Raw genomic sequence first — 16,349 nt, 5'->3', positions numbered from 1 at the left:
CCGGAAGTGGCCGGGATTTCGTCCGAATCCGGTCACGTGATCGGAGATCGGGATTTTCGGGGCCCCCCCGCTGGAAACCCGCAGGTAACCCGACCCTAAAATCGAGCCCATAGCTTTTTGGCAACCAAAGGTATTAAGGGATATGGGCCAAAGGCAGGTATATGGAGTTAGATCACAGATCAACCATGATCTTATCAAATGGCAGAGCAGGCACGAGGGGCTGAATGGCCTACTCCTGTTCCTATGTTCCTAGATGTTAAACCGAGGCCCCGTCTGCCCTCTCAGGTTGACATAAAAGATCCCCTGGCACTATTTGGAAGAAAAGCAGGGGAGTTCTCCCTGGTGTCCTGGCCAACATTTAGCCCTCAACCAACACCACTAAAACAGATTATCCAGTTATGTATCTTGTTTCTGTTTGTGGGATCTTGCGGTGCGTAAATTGGCTTCTGCGTTTCCTACATTACAACAGTGTCTACACTTCAAAAAGTACTTCACTGGCTGTAAGGCGCTTTGGGACGTCCTGAGGTCATGAAAGGCGCTATATCAATGCAAGTCTTTCTTTCTAACCCATGCTATACCTTCACTGGGAGTGTTCGATGGGACAGTGTAGAGGGAGCTTTACCAGTGCCAGGAATGGAAGAAAGCACAGGAGAAAGTTGGGGAAGAGGAATTTTTTATTTTAAATTACAAATGAGGTAAAAATAAGAACAAAAAATATTTTGTTACTTACCTCCCACTGCATATGTGGTGGAATGTTCCGGATCTGGATCTTGCGACTTCTGTTAAAGAAACAAAATGGATGAGTTAATAAACTGGGTAGGTTGCTTGCTTCTAAAAGTCATTTTATATAGTGGTACATTCAGTTATAGTATAATGAGCCATTTCGTATACTAGTACATTCACTGTTAATTGTGCACTGAGCCATTTTGTATGCGAGTACGTTCACCGTTATAGTATACTGAACCATTTTGTATACGAGTACGTTCACCGTTATAGTATACTGAACCATTTCATATACTAACACGTTCACTGTTAATTGTACACTGAGCCATTTTGTATACTAGTACCTTCACTGTTAATTGTACACTGAGCAGATTCTCTGATATTTTCACTGTTAATTGGAGAACAGTTAGTTTTAGGATCGACAGTGCCGAAGCCTCTCGCCTCCTCCTTAGATGTGTCCCATTGCGTTGCCAGGGTTCACATGTGAATGTTAAATCCACATTCCCATTCATTTCCAAATATCTCAACTTGCTGATACTAATGGATCTCGGTGCTGCCACAACTGTCCAGCCTTTGGCCCTCTATTCGCCTTGCTACTCCTCCAGCCATCGATTTGCTCAACCACTTCCTTGCCTCCACCTTTGATGCCCTTGTCCACAACAAAAACCTTTATTCTCTCGCATCTTGGTTGACCCCCCTCTGGTATGGCTCCTATCTTCACTCCCTCAAGTCCAAGACTTGAACATATCTGGTGCACAACTATGTTCCCTCCAGACCCCACTATTCCAATGCTCATCTGGCCGGCCCTCCACCCTCCAGCCTCCATAAACTTCAGGTCATCCTAAACTCTGTTGTCCGTATACATTTCCCCAACTCCAGCTCACCCATCTCCCCTGTCCTAACTGATTTACATTGAGGGGTTGGGGGAATGGGAACCAAAGTTAAAATTCTTATTCCCAAGTTTAAATCTCTTCATGGCCTCACCCCTCCCTATCTATGTAACCTCCTCCAGCCATACAAACCCCACCCCCAGAATTCTCTGCTCCTCTGACTCTGGCCTCTTCCCCTTTCCCTTCTCTCACCATCGGCGGCCGTGTTTACAGGCACCTATGCCCCACACTCTGGAATTCCCCTCCACCCTTCCACCTCCTTTTAAACTCTCTTCTTTGACCAAGCTTCTGGTCAGCCCTCCTAATACCTTCTTCTTTGCTTGGCATCCATTTTTTTAAAATTACAGCTCGATGAAGAGCCTTGGGACGTTTTCCTACGTTAAAGTTACTATAAAACGCAAGTTGTTATTGTGTGATTTAGGATTTATTCATCAATGAGGCAACAGCACAAACCAAAGAATAAGAAATATGTTCAGATAGGATTGAGTTGCCTGGGACTCGTGGGCTGGATTGCCAGGGGCTGTGTGTCACCCCAGTTTGGGGGCTGCAAGGGACCCCAGTTTGGGGGCTGCAAGGGACCCCAGTTTGGGGGCTGCAAGGGACCCCAGTTTGGGGGCTGCAAGGGACCCCAGTTTGGGGGCTGCAAGGGACCCCAGTTTGGGGGCTGCAAGGGACCCCAGTTTGGGGGCTGCAAGGGACCCCAGTTTGGACAACCCTGTTCTTGATATCAGACCTAGAAAACAGAACCTATTGCCAAACTGACACGAAGCAGTAATATCCAATAACTATGCACTGGATATTGTTTGTATGAGAACAGTTGTGTTTGTTGATTCCTATAGCCCAAGAGGCAATTTTAAAGTATCATTTTACAAAGAGTTTAAAACCTACCAGCAGTTCATGTAATTGTGCTGAAATCAGAAGAAAATCTATTGACATCACTGTGTCAGCCAGAGGCAGGGCGTGACTTACAGCAGGACTCACAGCAAACTGTCTATTTTACAGCAAACAAAGGCTATTTACTCAGCAAACAGAGTGTTTAAACAGAGCACTACAACGAACAGTCTACACAGTCTTTATAAAAAGAGTCTCTACAAACTACAGCAAACAGAACTCATGACCGAAACTGCAGCAACATGTCCCGATAAAAGCAGGGAGATTTCTCCTGCAAAATGCAGTGAGTGGACGATAGTTACATAATACAAATGGTCTGCGTAAAATCAATCTCAGTCACTTACAGCAATGATTGATGGGGGAATTACCCAATCATCCCCATTCTGGCCGGGAATCGTGTTGTCACTTTACGCAGCCATAAAGATATTGCAATTAACACGGTAAACTCTTTAAAAAAAATAATGAATGAATCCCCACATTAAGTTTCGTGGGGGGGGGGGAGGGGGAAAGAGTAGTTAAGAAGCATAAAGACGATTTGCTAAAAATATTTCAGAAAGAGTTGAAGTTTCTGATTGTCATGAGTGAGTTGTGACATAGTTGAGAACTGTGTTGTTTTCACACCGCACAGCCCCCAATAAATAGTTAATACATCGCAATTAGTTCAAACGTACAGGCTGGGAATGGGAGCAAGGCTGACTGCTTGGTTGTGGCTGATTGCATTCTTTCTCATTCTGCGCCACTCACGTCGGGAGAGTGTGTGGGCAGGACAGCCAAAGAAAGCATTCAAAGAACCCGCACTTCAGCCACAAAAGAGTTGCATGTGGCTCAGGAGACATCAGCAGGCCACCCCAGCTAGAGCACATTGATACCAGTACACGAAATCAAACCAGTTCTCTTTAACTCTTCACTTCCTAACCTAAAGAAAGAAAGAAGGACTTGCATTTCTGTAACACCTTTCATGACCTCAGGACGTCCCAAAGCACTTTACAGCCAATGAAGTTCTTTTTGAAATGTAGTCACTGTTGTAATGTAGCGAAACATGGCAGCCAATTTGCACATAGCAAGCTCCCACAAACAACAATGTGACAATGGCCAGACAGTCTGTCTTTAGATGTTGCTTGAGGGATAAATATTGGCAAGGACACCAGGGAGAACTCCCCTTCTCTTCTTCATGCCATGGGATCTTTTACATCCACCTGAGAGGGCAGACAAGGCCTCGGTTTAGTATCTCATCCGAAAGACGGCACCTCCGACATTGCAGCACTCCCTCAGTACTGCACTGGGAGTATCAACCTGGATTATGTGCTCAAGTCTCTGGAGCAGGTCTTGGACCCACAACCTTCTAACTCAGAAGAGGAAGTCCTACCCACTGAGCCACAGCTGACACCTTACCTACCCCACTACAGTCTTCCTATTCCAAAAGCTAGGAATAGATACTATACCTACATTACTATATGTATATATACTATAATCAGTCATAGCCAAACCCCAAGACTATAGACCGACACAGGGTGAAACCTCATTATCAACTTGTGCATACAAATGTTGCTCTAATCTCAAGTTTTCTGAGCTCCTCCACTTATAATGGAGTTTCTGCCAGGTTTTTAACGGTAGATGGGGGAGGCTGTGATGCATGTACCTTTATTTATTGATCTTTCTTTTTACTCTTACAATTAACACAGTTCCTCCACATTCCAGTCAAAGAGGGCAGCACAGGCTGTATAAAAACTCAATCAGCTAGTCAGCACTGACTGAGGATTGAACCCACCACCTCTGTAGTCTGTTTCAGTTAATACCACAGTACTGAGTCATCAGTGCAGACTACAACAGATACGTTAAGATCCACAAAGTACTAAAGTATCCCTATTTCGAAGAAGAGCAGGGGCCAATATTTATCCCTCAACCAACATCACTAAAACAGATGATCTGGTCATTATCTCATTGCTGTTTGTGGGAGCTTGCTGTGTGCAAATTGGCTGCCGCGTTTCCTACATTACAACAGTGAGTACACTTCAAAAAATACTTCATTAGTTGTAAAGCGATTTGGGACAAATCATTTGGGACAAGGTTGCGAAAGGCACAATATAAATTCAAGTTCTTTCTTTCTAATATACCCATTGTTCTGTGACTTGACAGTTGTAGGAACTTTCAATGGTTTCGGAAGCCAAGATAGAGTTTAAGAAAGTAACATGTTAATAACCAAAGGAGAAGGTTTTGGCACATGCAAGGTTCGCTACATTCAACAGAAAAGCGAATGAACAACAACAACAACTTGCATTTATATAGCACCTTTAATGTAGTGAAACATCCCAAGGTGCTTCACAGGAGTGCAATCAGACAGAAATTGACACCGAGCCAAAGAAGGAGACATTAGGACAGTTGGGTCAACGAGGTAGGATTTGAGGAGGAGAGAGAGGTAGAGAAGTGGAGAGGTTTAGGGAGGGAATTCCAGAGCTTAGGTCCTAGGCAGCTGAAGGCACGGCCGCCAATGGTGGAGCGAAGGGTAAGTGAGCGGAGAGTGCCATTGTCCTGCTACTTAAAGAGATGTTGTACGGTTTTTATGCTCACTTCAGGAAGAGGCAGCCTCAATACTAGAGGTCTACCAGTAATGCACTGAATATAGAGTTTGAACTTAAACCCACTAATACTGTACTTCTGCTATACTGTTACTAAATGAAAAACAACTAGTGCTAAGAGACTGTGAAGCTTATAGTTAAAGTTACTCTTGTGCTTATAATGATTTAGATTCACTTGATTTTTGTTAAGAATCATCTGACCTTTATGTAGTCACCACATTTAACCCCTGTGACCAGCACTGACCAGCACTGACCGTGCCCTTGCAATTGTAGTGAAATAATCTAGTGTTAGTGATGCACCTCAGTGGCCACCTCAATCTTTGATCTCGCTGGTAAATGGGTTATGTTGGCCGATATTCAATATTCTGGATTGTCTTATGAGGGCAGTCTGGAGTGAGCCAACTGGGGCATCGGATATAAAACACTAGCCATAACGTGGTGGATCGCAATCTAATTTTCTGATTATATTGAAGTGCGGGGAAGAGACTCTCATCTGATACCTTCTCACTAATATACACTACATACTGGATTTGGTCAATACAATATTTCCAATATTACATATAATTACATAGAATGTACAGTGCAGAAACAGGCCATTCGGCCCAATTGGTCTATGCCAGTGTTTATGGTCTACAGGAGCCTCCTCACACCCTACTTCATTTAACCCTATCAGCATAGCCTTCTATTCCTTTCTCCCTCATATATTTATCTAGCTTCCCCATAAATGCATCGATGCTGTTTGCCTCAACTACTCCTTGTGGTAGCGAGTTCCACATTCTCAACACTCTCTGGGTAAAGAAATTTCTCCTGAATTTCCTATTGGAGGTTGTGGTCTAGGGTTTAGTATTCATTCACCCTACACATTGTCTTGTGATTTGCAGTGAGCACAGGGCCAGTTATCACAATGATATCCAGGGACCTGTTTGCAACATAACCCAGCCTCCAGTGAATAAAGGGCATAGGTAGATCCAATATCTCAGTGTACTTTGTTATAATGAATTGCTCAGCCCCATGCTCTCAGCTCCTACCCCACCAACCCTCCTCCCCCCCCCACCCCCGCAACCAAGACTTCCTGTATCAAATCACTTGGCCAACTGTGCCTATCGCAAACCAACAGAATGGAGGCCTGTAACTGCCCCCGCTTTTTTGAGGCACTGGCATTACAAGGATTTACTTTCTTGTGGGCTCAGTTTTTTTTTTAAGATGCTCCTGGAATGTAATGTTGGATTGGTGGTGTGTGGTGCGTGGGAAATTCTGGCCCAGAATATAGACCCAGCCACTAATGAGCAAAGCAAAGCCCAATTATAGAGTGAATCAGCACGGTCTGATGTTTGCCTATCCCAGCCGTACCTGTTTACTGAAAATTGTGGGAGCTTCTAACAATAGACAAACCTGGTCCCAACTGACTCCGAGTGGTGATTTTTCCCACAACAAGTCCAACAAACTCAATGGTTGTGAAATCCCATGGAGGCTTCTTTGGCCTCCCTCCCTAACTCCGCAGAATATCTAAGGAAATGCCTGAGACCCAGTCCCATTTCAAGGCGGTTTCCTCATTGACCTGTAAGGGTCGGGGCTAGGGGTGGGTCTCCATAAGCTGGTAGCTTGCACTCCTGATCCACGATCGGGACTTGCCATTTGTCTGGAGGTCAGAACACAGAGTGGGCCCCACCTGCATGGTCCAGGCCAGGCAAGGAAAACATTTTGCCCAATCAGCCCTCCTGGTGATGGCACCAAAATGTCTGGGATCATGGGGGGTGGGGGGAGCGGGGGTGATGGTGCCTGAGTTTCCTGTAGGCATGGACCAGGCAGGCACCAGAGGTGCATCTAAAGTGGCCCATGTGTCTGCTTGTGTGGATACATTTGCTGTGTCAGCCATGGCTCAGTGGGTAGCATTCTTGCCTCTGAGTCAGAATGTCGTGGATTCAAGTCCCACTCCAGAGATTTGAGCACATTTCCAGGTCAACAGTCCCAGTGCAGCACTGTACTGTGTCATCTTTCGGATGAGACATTAAACCCAGGCCCCATCTGCCCTCTCAGGTGGATGTAAAAGATCCCACGGCACTAATTCAATGAAGAGCAGGGGAGTTCTCCCCGGTGCCCTGGGGCCAATATTTATCCCTCAACCAACATCACTAAAAAACAGATTATCTTGTCATTATCACATTACTGTTTGTGGGAGCTTGCTGTGCACATCCTAATTTCTCCTCATCTCTCCCTGAAAGTGCTGCCTCATGTTGGGATATATTTAGACAGAATCAGTCATCCAGTGGCTCGCCCAAGTGCCTATTCATCTGTGAGCCTGGATGAGGATGACAACGACAAACCATCTTTATGGTGCCTTTAATTAGTAAAATGTCCCACAGTGCTTCACAGAGGTGAAAAGCAACGGCATGTGATAGTGGGAGAAGAGTTAGGAGAGGCCAATCAAAGGCTTAGTCTAAAAGGTAGGGTTTGAGGAGGCTTTTGAAGGTAGGGAGGGAGCAGCAAGCCAGACAACAACACCACCATGTTGCATTTATATAGCGCCTTTAACGTAGAGAGGTTTAGGAAGAGTGTTCCGGGGTGCGGGGCTGAGAGCGTGGAAGGTTCCTCTGGCAGGGGTGTAGCAGGGGAAGCATGTGCAAAAGAGGCCAGTGACATCAAGCTAGTTGGCAATGGAGGCCACCACAATAGTCTGATTCTGTAAATGAAAGACTTGCATTTATATAGTGCCTTTCACAACCTCAGGACGTCCTAAAGCGCTTTGCAGCCAATGAAATACTTTTGAAGTGTAGTCACCGTTGTAATGTAGGAAACACAGGAGCCAATTTGTGCACAGCAAGATCCCACAAACAGCAATATGATAATGACCAGATCATCTGTTTTTAGTGATGTTGGTTGAAGGATAAATATTAGCCAGAACACTGGGGAGAATTCCCTAGGTCTTCTATCAAATAGTGCTAAGGGATCTTTTACATCTACCTAAGAGGGCAGAAAGGGCCTCAGTTTAACATCACAAGACTGCACCTCTGTCAGTGCAGCACTCCCTCAAGTACTGCACTGGGAGTGTCAGCCTGGATTTTATGTTCAAGTCTCTGGAGTGGGACTTGAACCCACAATCTTCTGACTCCAAGAGTGCTGCCCACTGAGCCATGGCTGCCACATTTACCCCAACAGTGGGAACATAGACCAATATGGGAAGCTGGAGAATAGACATCCTTCTCCTGTGATTCGAACCAAACAATGTAAAAGCACCTCTGAAGATTTGCTTGCATCGGGAGTTTACTAACGTCAGATTTGCATATATATGAGTTTGCCTTTAATCTCCTCCAGCCCAATGAATCAAACCAGCTGTGAATGCCTCAGTCTTTGTTTCCCAGCCTGTCACTCTGGCCCAATGAAAGCATTCAGCCCTGCCAGAAGCAACAATTAAGAAATCAGGAATGCAGGGAATGTCTTTGGTAAGGGAGGGTCTCACAGAAACATATAGATATTCACGTGACACACCCTGACCATTCTCTCCTCTCCTCAGGGGAGAGGAAAGGGCGGTGAGCCTACATCAGACATACAACATGGAGGAAGGACCAGGTCCTTCTCCAGGTTTTTCCCCTGAAATATTGGTTCAATGGAAAAGAGTTTCGAAACGTACCAATTATCTAATGACAGCTCTCCTCCCCACCTCCTGCATTTACTCTCAATTCTTTGTCACAGATTTTCACTTAATTTAACCGTGCTGTTACCCCTGTAAGGTTATTGTGGTGTCAGCTGTGGCTCAGTGGGTAGTACCTTCACCTCGGAGTTAGAAGGTCGTGGGTTCATAGTCCCACTCCAGAGACTTCAGCAGAAAATCTAGGAGCGAGTGCTGCACTGTTGGAGGTGCCTGTTCTTCGGTCAAGGCCCCGTTTACCCTCTCAGGTGGATGTAAAAAAATCCGATGGCATTATTTCGAAGAAGAGCTGGGGAGTTCTCCCCGGTGTCCTGGGCCAATATTTATCCCTTAACCTACATCACTAAAAACAGATGATCTGGTCATTATCTCATTGCTGTTTGTGGGATCTTGCTGTGAGCAAATTGGCTGCTGCGTTTCCTGCATTACAACACTGACTACACTTTAAAAGCACTTCATTGGCTGTAAAGTGCTTGAGGATATATAAATGCAAGTCTTTCTTCATTAATACTTTTTATGATCATGATTCAATCTCACCCAGAATCCCAGGTAGGGATTGGGATTCTAATCCACCATTGCATCTTACTGCTGTTGGATCACTGGTCCATGAGAGGCAATCCAGATGTGGCTAATTACATTTCTGATTAGTAAATAAGTAATAGACATGGTCAGTTCTGAGGAAGGGTCATTGACCTGAAACATTAACTCTTTCTCTCTCCACAGATGCTGCCTGACTTGCTGAGTATTTCCACCACTTTCTGTTTTTATTTCAGATTTCCAACATCTGCAATATTTTGCTTTTAATAGACATGGTCGTTGGGTGTGTGATCTCAATACTCATACTCGTAGGGCATGTGCACATGAAGTTTAACCTTTTTGAGCGTTTGTTAGTAAAATGGTAAGAGGAAAAGCAGAGTGTTTTTTGATCATTGTGAGCGTTTCCTTGGTTACTGATGGTGGTAGATGTTCGTTAAGTGAATAAACACATGGAGTACATTTACCTGTATCGTGTCTACGGTGTTTTCAATTTAAAATGAGGACATGTGGCTGAAAACTGTGTCACCATAGTTGCACCTGAGGCTGAGATTTCTATTGGACAACATGGCAGTGAGAGGATAACTGCCGCACCCAGACCCCTGAGGGGCTGTTTTCACATCGGTGGGAGGTGCATATCATGAGCTACATTATCGCCCTCCCCACCCCCACCTCAACCCCCCACTGAGCTATACTGAGATCCCCACCCCGGGAAATTCGGGAACACATAACAAAGAGTTATTTACATCCATCTCACAATGCGTACACCTGATCCAAGGGCTAATGCCCCCAAGCCTCTCAAATTTAAATCAATTCATTGTTTTACTAAAATTATGCCAGATTAACCTCACGCTAGTAACTGCGCCTTGTAACAGGTTAAATCCGATAGTCAATCTGATGGGGCACATTGGTTGGAATTTCCATTAGACAAGGCACAATAGCCTTCCTGGGTCTCTTTACTGAGGCTTTACTGGGGGTGGGGTGTTACTAGGAGAATGTTACTAGACGACCAGAAGAAAGACTTGCATTTATATAGCGCCTTTCACGACCTCAAGATGTCCCAAAGTGCTTTGCAGCCACTGAAGTACTTTTTGAAGTGCAGTCACTGTTGTGATGTAGGAAACGGGGCAGCCAATTTGCGCACAGCAAGATCCCACAAACAGCAATGTGATAATGACCAGATAATCTGTTTTAGTGATGTTGGTTGAGGGATAAACATTGGCCGAGGACTCCAGGGAGAACGCTCCTGCTCTTCTAACGCCCCTGCTCTTCTTCGAAATAGTGCCTTGGGATCTTTTACGTCCACCTGAGAGGGCAGACGGGGCCTCAGTTTAACGTCTCATCCAAAAGACGGCACCTCCGACAATACAGCAGTCTCTCAGTACTGCACGGGAATGTCAGTCTGGATTATCTGCTCAAGTCTCTGGAGTGGGACTTTGACCCACAACCTTCTGATCCAGAGGCGAGGGTGCGACCCACTGAGCCACAGCTAACATAAAACATTCCACTTAAACCAAAATTAAAGCCTTCGCACACAAAATGATACAATTTCAATCACGGAGCTGGAAATCTGAAGACGCTGGACACACTCGGCAGGTGCAGAGAGAACAAAAGTCGATATTTTGGGTATCGCTGACTCCCCCACCCCCTCCTTTCACTCTCTCCGTCCTGTTTAGACATTTACCTGAGGAAGGAGGAAGCCTCCGAAAGCTTGTAAATTTCAAATAAAATCGTTGGACTATAACTTGGTGTTGTAAAATTGTTTACAATTGTCAATCCCAGTCCAACACCGGCATCTCCACATCATGTTTAGACCTAGGCGTGGAGGGGAGAGTCGAGGTATAACCTGCCACCCAGATACCTTCACCTGGGCTATTTGAGCTATGAGAAGCACAAATCTTTCAACCTGACTTGTGATGCACAGGATGGTCTTTGTGTGTTTGTTTGTTGTAAATCTGAATGAATCGATTATTTACAAAGAAAAGCCACAGAAACACTAAGCTTCGTTAACACATCCTCAATGGTGTAACACTATAATCTGCCTCGAGGAATGTTTCCCATTGTTTATGGACCCCGGGCTGATTGTTTTAGCCACCCCCACCCCCCCAATCCAGCCTGTGATTGGGCTGAGATTATCAACCATCACGAATAAACACACAGATGTGACTAATTTCCTTCCCTTCCAGGCACAGAGCTCTCTTTATCCTACTTTAGTCTTAACTGTCCCTGGTTGGGACAATTAAATTTGCTTTCATGTAAAACAAGAGAGGATCTTCTTCCAGGCTGCGTGAGGGTCGAAGGCTGAGAGCAGCATCACTGGCTCGTTGAAGAAACAATTAAAGATCCTTTAACTTTCCAGATCTCATAGCTCAGGGGAGTGAACTCCCATCTACTGCACTCCCTCTTTTACATTTAGCATCGGCCTTATTCAGTTCTGTATTTTGCTGGGTGTCCAATGCACTTTGGTTCCCCACGACCGACTGGGTGGTTTATATATAGGAGGCAGCAAACAGTGGGAGGACCAGGTATGTAATCGGCCACAGACCTGTACATTCAGAAGGCAGATCCACGCAGGTACTTTGCAACTCAATTAATTTCAAGGAACAGGGACCTAGGCAAAAATTCCCAGGTAAGTTGGTGAAAAATTTTTTTAAATGAAAATTTGGGCCACTTTGGGCCTCCTGGTAGAATCACCTGGATTTCTTTAGTTGGCAACAGTGGGCTCCCTACTGTCCTGCGAATTTAATGACCATCCTCAACAACAACAACTTGCAATTCCAACAACACTCAAGAAGCTCCCGCTTGATTGGCACCCCATCCACCACCCTAAACATTCACTCCCTTCACCACCGGCGCACAGTGGCTGCAGTGTGTACCATCCACAGGATGCACTCCAGCAACTCGCCAAGGCTTCTTCAACAGCACCTCCCAAACCCGCGACCTCTACCACCTAGAAGGACAAGAGCAGCAGGCACATGGGAACACCACCACCTGCACGTTCCCCTCCAAGTCACACACCATCCTGACTTGGAAATATATTGCTGTTCCTTCATCGTTGCGGTTCAAGAAGGCGGCTCACCACCACCTTCTCAAGGGCAATTAGGGATGGGCAATAAATGCCGGCCTCGCCAGCGACGCCCACATCCCATGAACGAATAATAAAAAAAATTTATATAGCGCCTTTAACATAGTAAAATGTCCCAAGGTGCTTCACAGGAGTGTTATCAGACAAAATTTGATACCGAGCCACATGAGGAGATATTAGGACAGGTGACCAAAAATTTGATCAAAGGGGTAGGTTTTAAGCAGAGACTTAAAGGAGGAGAGGTGGAGAGGTTTAGGGAGGAAATGCCAGAGCTTAGGGCCTTGGCAGCTGACGGCACGGCCGCCAATGATGGAGCGAAGGAAATCGGGGATGCACAAGAGGTCAGAATTGGAGGATCGCAGAGTTCTCAGAGGGTTGTAGGGCTGGAGGAGGTTACAGGGATAGGGAGGGGTGAGGCCATGGAGGGATTTGAAAACAAGGATTAAAATTTTAAAATCGAGACCGGGAGGCAACGCAGGTCAACGAGTGCGGGGGTGATGGGAGAATGGGACTTGGTGAGAGTTAGGATACGGACAGCAGAGTTTTGAATGAGTTCGGGTTTACAGAGGAAACTAGGCCAGGGTCAGGCAGCTGGCTCAAATCCCACTCCGATCCTCCTGGGACAGGGATACAAAAATCTGGGTCAGCGTGTAATGAAAATCACAAACCTGTTTAAAGAAATAACAGGTTGACAATTCTGTTCCACGTAACTCTCAGAGAAAATCATTACCCCAGTGAGATACAGGGTGGTATCAGCCTGGATAGTCCCAGGTTTGATCCCTGTTTTGTGCTTTGTTAACTGATCTCAGCCAGGGATTGTTTCAGTGCACCTGGGTTAGGGAGAGAGGGGAAAAATAATGACCCAGGCTTCCTGCTCCTCGTCATTACCTGTTTTCAAATCTCTCCGTGGCCTCGCCCCTCCCTATCTCTGTAACCTCCTCCAGCCCTACAACCCTCCGAGATCTCTGCGCTCCTCCAATTCTGGCCTCTTGCGCATCCCCGATTTTAATCGCTCCACCATTGGTGGCCGTGCCTTCAGCTGCCTAGACCCTAAACTCACGAATTCCCTCCCTAAACCTCTTTGTCCCTCCACCTCTCTCTCCTCCTTTAAGACGCTCCTTAAAACCTACCTCTTTGACCAAGCTTTTGTGGCTTGATGTCAAATTTTGTTTGATAATTGCTCCTGTGAAGCGCCTTGGGACATTTTATTACATTAAAGGTGCTTTATAAACGCTGTTGTTGTTGACGACCCCTGCTGGAATGTAAGCATGAGGGAGGGGGGATTCAGGATCGGGCTTCGGTGTCGCCCCCGCAGTCAAATAGCACGTTGACACTCCCCATCCAGAGAGCCGTCAGCACCTGTGGAACTGTACCCACAATGAATCTTCAGAAGAGGTGGGTGTGCAGCAGGGGTGGGAGGGAAACAATGCCGAGTATCCATTAACATGGGGTTGGTACTCGTTTGAGTGAAGGTGGGTCAGATGTGAAGTAAAGAAGGTTACTCAGTGGGTGGCACTCTCGCCTCTGAGTCAGAAGGTGATGGGTTCAAGCCCCCCCTCCGTTGACTTGTGCACATAATCCAGGCTGATACTCCCAGTGCAGTACTGAGGGAGTGCTGCACTGTCGGAGGTGCCGTCTCTCACACGAGATGTTAAACCGAGGCCCCGTCTGCCCTCTCAGGTAAAAGAACCCATCGCACTATTCAAAGACGAGCTGCAGAGTTCTCCCTATGTCCTGGCCAATATCTATCCCTCAACCAACATCACTAAAAATAAAACATCTGGTCACTAGCACGTTGCTGATTGTGGGATCTTGCTGTGCGCAAATTGGCTGCCGTGTTTCCCATGTTACAACAGTGGCTACAATTCAAACTTATTTCATTGGCTGTAAAGCACTTTGGGACGTCCTGGGGTTGTGAAAGGTGCTGTAGAAATGCAAGTTCTTGCTTTCTTTATATGCACAGCTTTGTGTCTGGCATTGTTTATGTTTTGGTCTCCTTACCCTCCCAGTGAAGAGAGGCCTTCGTGAATAAAGCCAGTGGCCTTGTTAAAGAGAGTGTGTGTGTGGGTTTTATTGTGTGTGTGGCGAGGAGGGTGGGGGAGGGGATTGAGACACTAATACTTCATGAATAACTCAGTAGATACAAGGAGCGACGTGGCTAGATTGCATCACAGGCAAACACTGGGGGCCACCATTACAGGCTCGGGGTCAAAGGTCACACAGGAAGTCAGCTCATTTCAGGAGCAAAGAGAGCTGAGTGAATATTGCATTGCAGTTTCCTGCCAGGGCATCAGAGCAGGTCTTAATTTCCTCAACCCCCCCCCCTCAGCATATGTAACAAACTCACAGAGGGGCTGGTTGAGGAAATGAAGACCTGCTTTTAGACACTAGTGCCGGCAGGAAGCTGCCATTGAATATTCGCTCACAAGCACAGCGTCCCCTTTAAAGAGTGTCAGCCTTGGTGTTCTCTCCACTCTGACTCAGAAGGTCGTGGGTTCAAGTCCCACTCCAGAGACCGCAGCAGAAAATCTGGGAGGGAGCGGCGCACTTTGGGAGGCGCGGTCCTTTGGACGAGACGTTAAACCGAGGCCTCGTGCGTCCTCTCAGGTGGACGTAAAAGATCCCACGGCGTTATCGCGAAGCAGCGCAAGGGATTTCCCCCCGGTGTCCTGGGCCAATACTTACCCTCCAACCAACATCTAAAAACGGATTACCTGGTCATTATCTCATTGCTGTTTGTGGGATCTTGCTGTGCGCATATTGGCTGCCGCATTTCCCTACATTACAACAGTGACTCCATTCAAAAGTAGTTCATTGGCTGTGGACGTCTCGAGGTCACGGAAGGTGCGATAAAAATGCACGTTCTTTTTCTTCATTAAAGGAAGACAATAAGCTTCTGGTTCAAAAAAAAAACGTCGGGCTCGATTTTCCCGGGAAATTGCGGGTGCGTTAGGGGTGGGGGGCTCCGAAAATCGGGGAAATCTCGTTCGGAAGCTGGCTCCAACCCTCCGACTTCCGAGTTCCCCACGGACGCACCTGTGTGCGCGCGGGCGTCCCGGATCCGGATGTCCTGCCGGCTTTCAGTTAAAGAGCCAAATGTATTTTATTGAGGCACCGAAGGCACTTTACTTGTGACAGATTAGGTAGTTGGAACGATTTTTAATTTACCCGGGCGGCTTTCCCACGGCTTCTGATTCACGGCTGGTAAGGCGTGAAGGGCCGGATCGGGCAAAAATAAATAACATAAATTGAATAAAAAAACATTGCTCGAAGTTAAAACACAAAATCAACCGAGCTTTCCACCCTGCTCCGACGTCCGATGTCTCCTTCTCCGATCTCCCCCTCTTCACCCCCACCCCGATCTTCCCCTCTCCCCCCCCGATCTTCCCCTCTCCCCTCCCCGATCTTCCCTTCTCCTCCCCCTGATCTTCCCCTCCTCCCCCGATCTTCCCCTCTCCCCCCCCCCCGATCTTCCCCTCTCCCCCCCACCCCGATCTTCCCCTCTCCCCCCCACCCCGATCTTCCCCTCTCCCCCCCACCCCGATCTTCCCCTCTCCCCCCCACCCCGATCTTCCCCTCTCCCTCTCCCCCCCCCCCCCGCCCCCCGATCTTCCGTTCCAGTGCCGGGTGACGTCTCTTTGTCTCCCCCCCTCCCCCACCGCTTGCGTTGCAGCTCCTGTCAATCAGACTGGTTGCCGGGCGCAAAACCCGGAGAGCACGTTAATCACCATCAATTACATCGCGATCGTGTCGGAAACGGTAAGTTTTTTTTATCCGGGTTTGCCACGCGCACCTTCACCCCTGCCCCCTGCTGCCAACCTGCCACCATTTCAAAATTGAGTCCGTTGAGTCAACCAAACAGTCAAGGCCCCAACTGTAGGTCCCACCAAGGTTTTACATAAAATTACACAGTCTACACACAGAAACAGGCCATTCGGCCCAACTGGTCTATGCCCATGTTTATGCTCCACACAAGCCTCCTCCCACCTTACTTCATCACACCC

The 16,349-nt window shown here is 46.9% G+C and overlaps 1 protein-coding gene across 4 annotated transcripts in view; it reads right to left on the bottom strand.

Annotated features, from left to right (window-relative positions):
* Positions 1 to 16,349, bottom strand: part of igf2bp1 (insulin-like growth factor 2 mRNA binding protein 1) — a 136,030-nt gene that overhangs the window by 27,707 nt on the left and 91,974 nt on the right. For all 4 annotated transcript variants that reach the window (XM_067969189.1, XM_067969191.1, XM_067969190.1 and 1 more), the window contains exon 3: positions 731 to 779. In XM_067969189.1, the coding sequence (XP_067825290.1) occupies positions 731 to 779 (49 nt within the window). The remainder of the gene's footprint in view (positions 1 to 730; positions 780 to 16,349) is intronic.

The sequence above is a fragment of the Heptranchias perlo genome, chromosome 30 (assembly GCF_035084215.1).
Source record: "Heptranchias perlo isolate sHepPer1 chromosome 30, sHepPer1.hap1, whole genome shotgun sequence".
Lineage (NCBI taxonomy): Eukaryota > Metazoa > Chordata > Chondrichthyes > Hexanchiformes > Hexanchidae > Heptranchias > Heptranchias perlo.
This window is presented reverse-complemented; position numbering and strand designations above follow the sequence as displayed.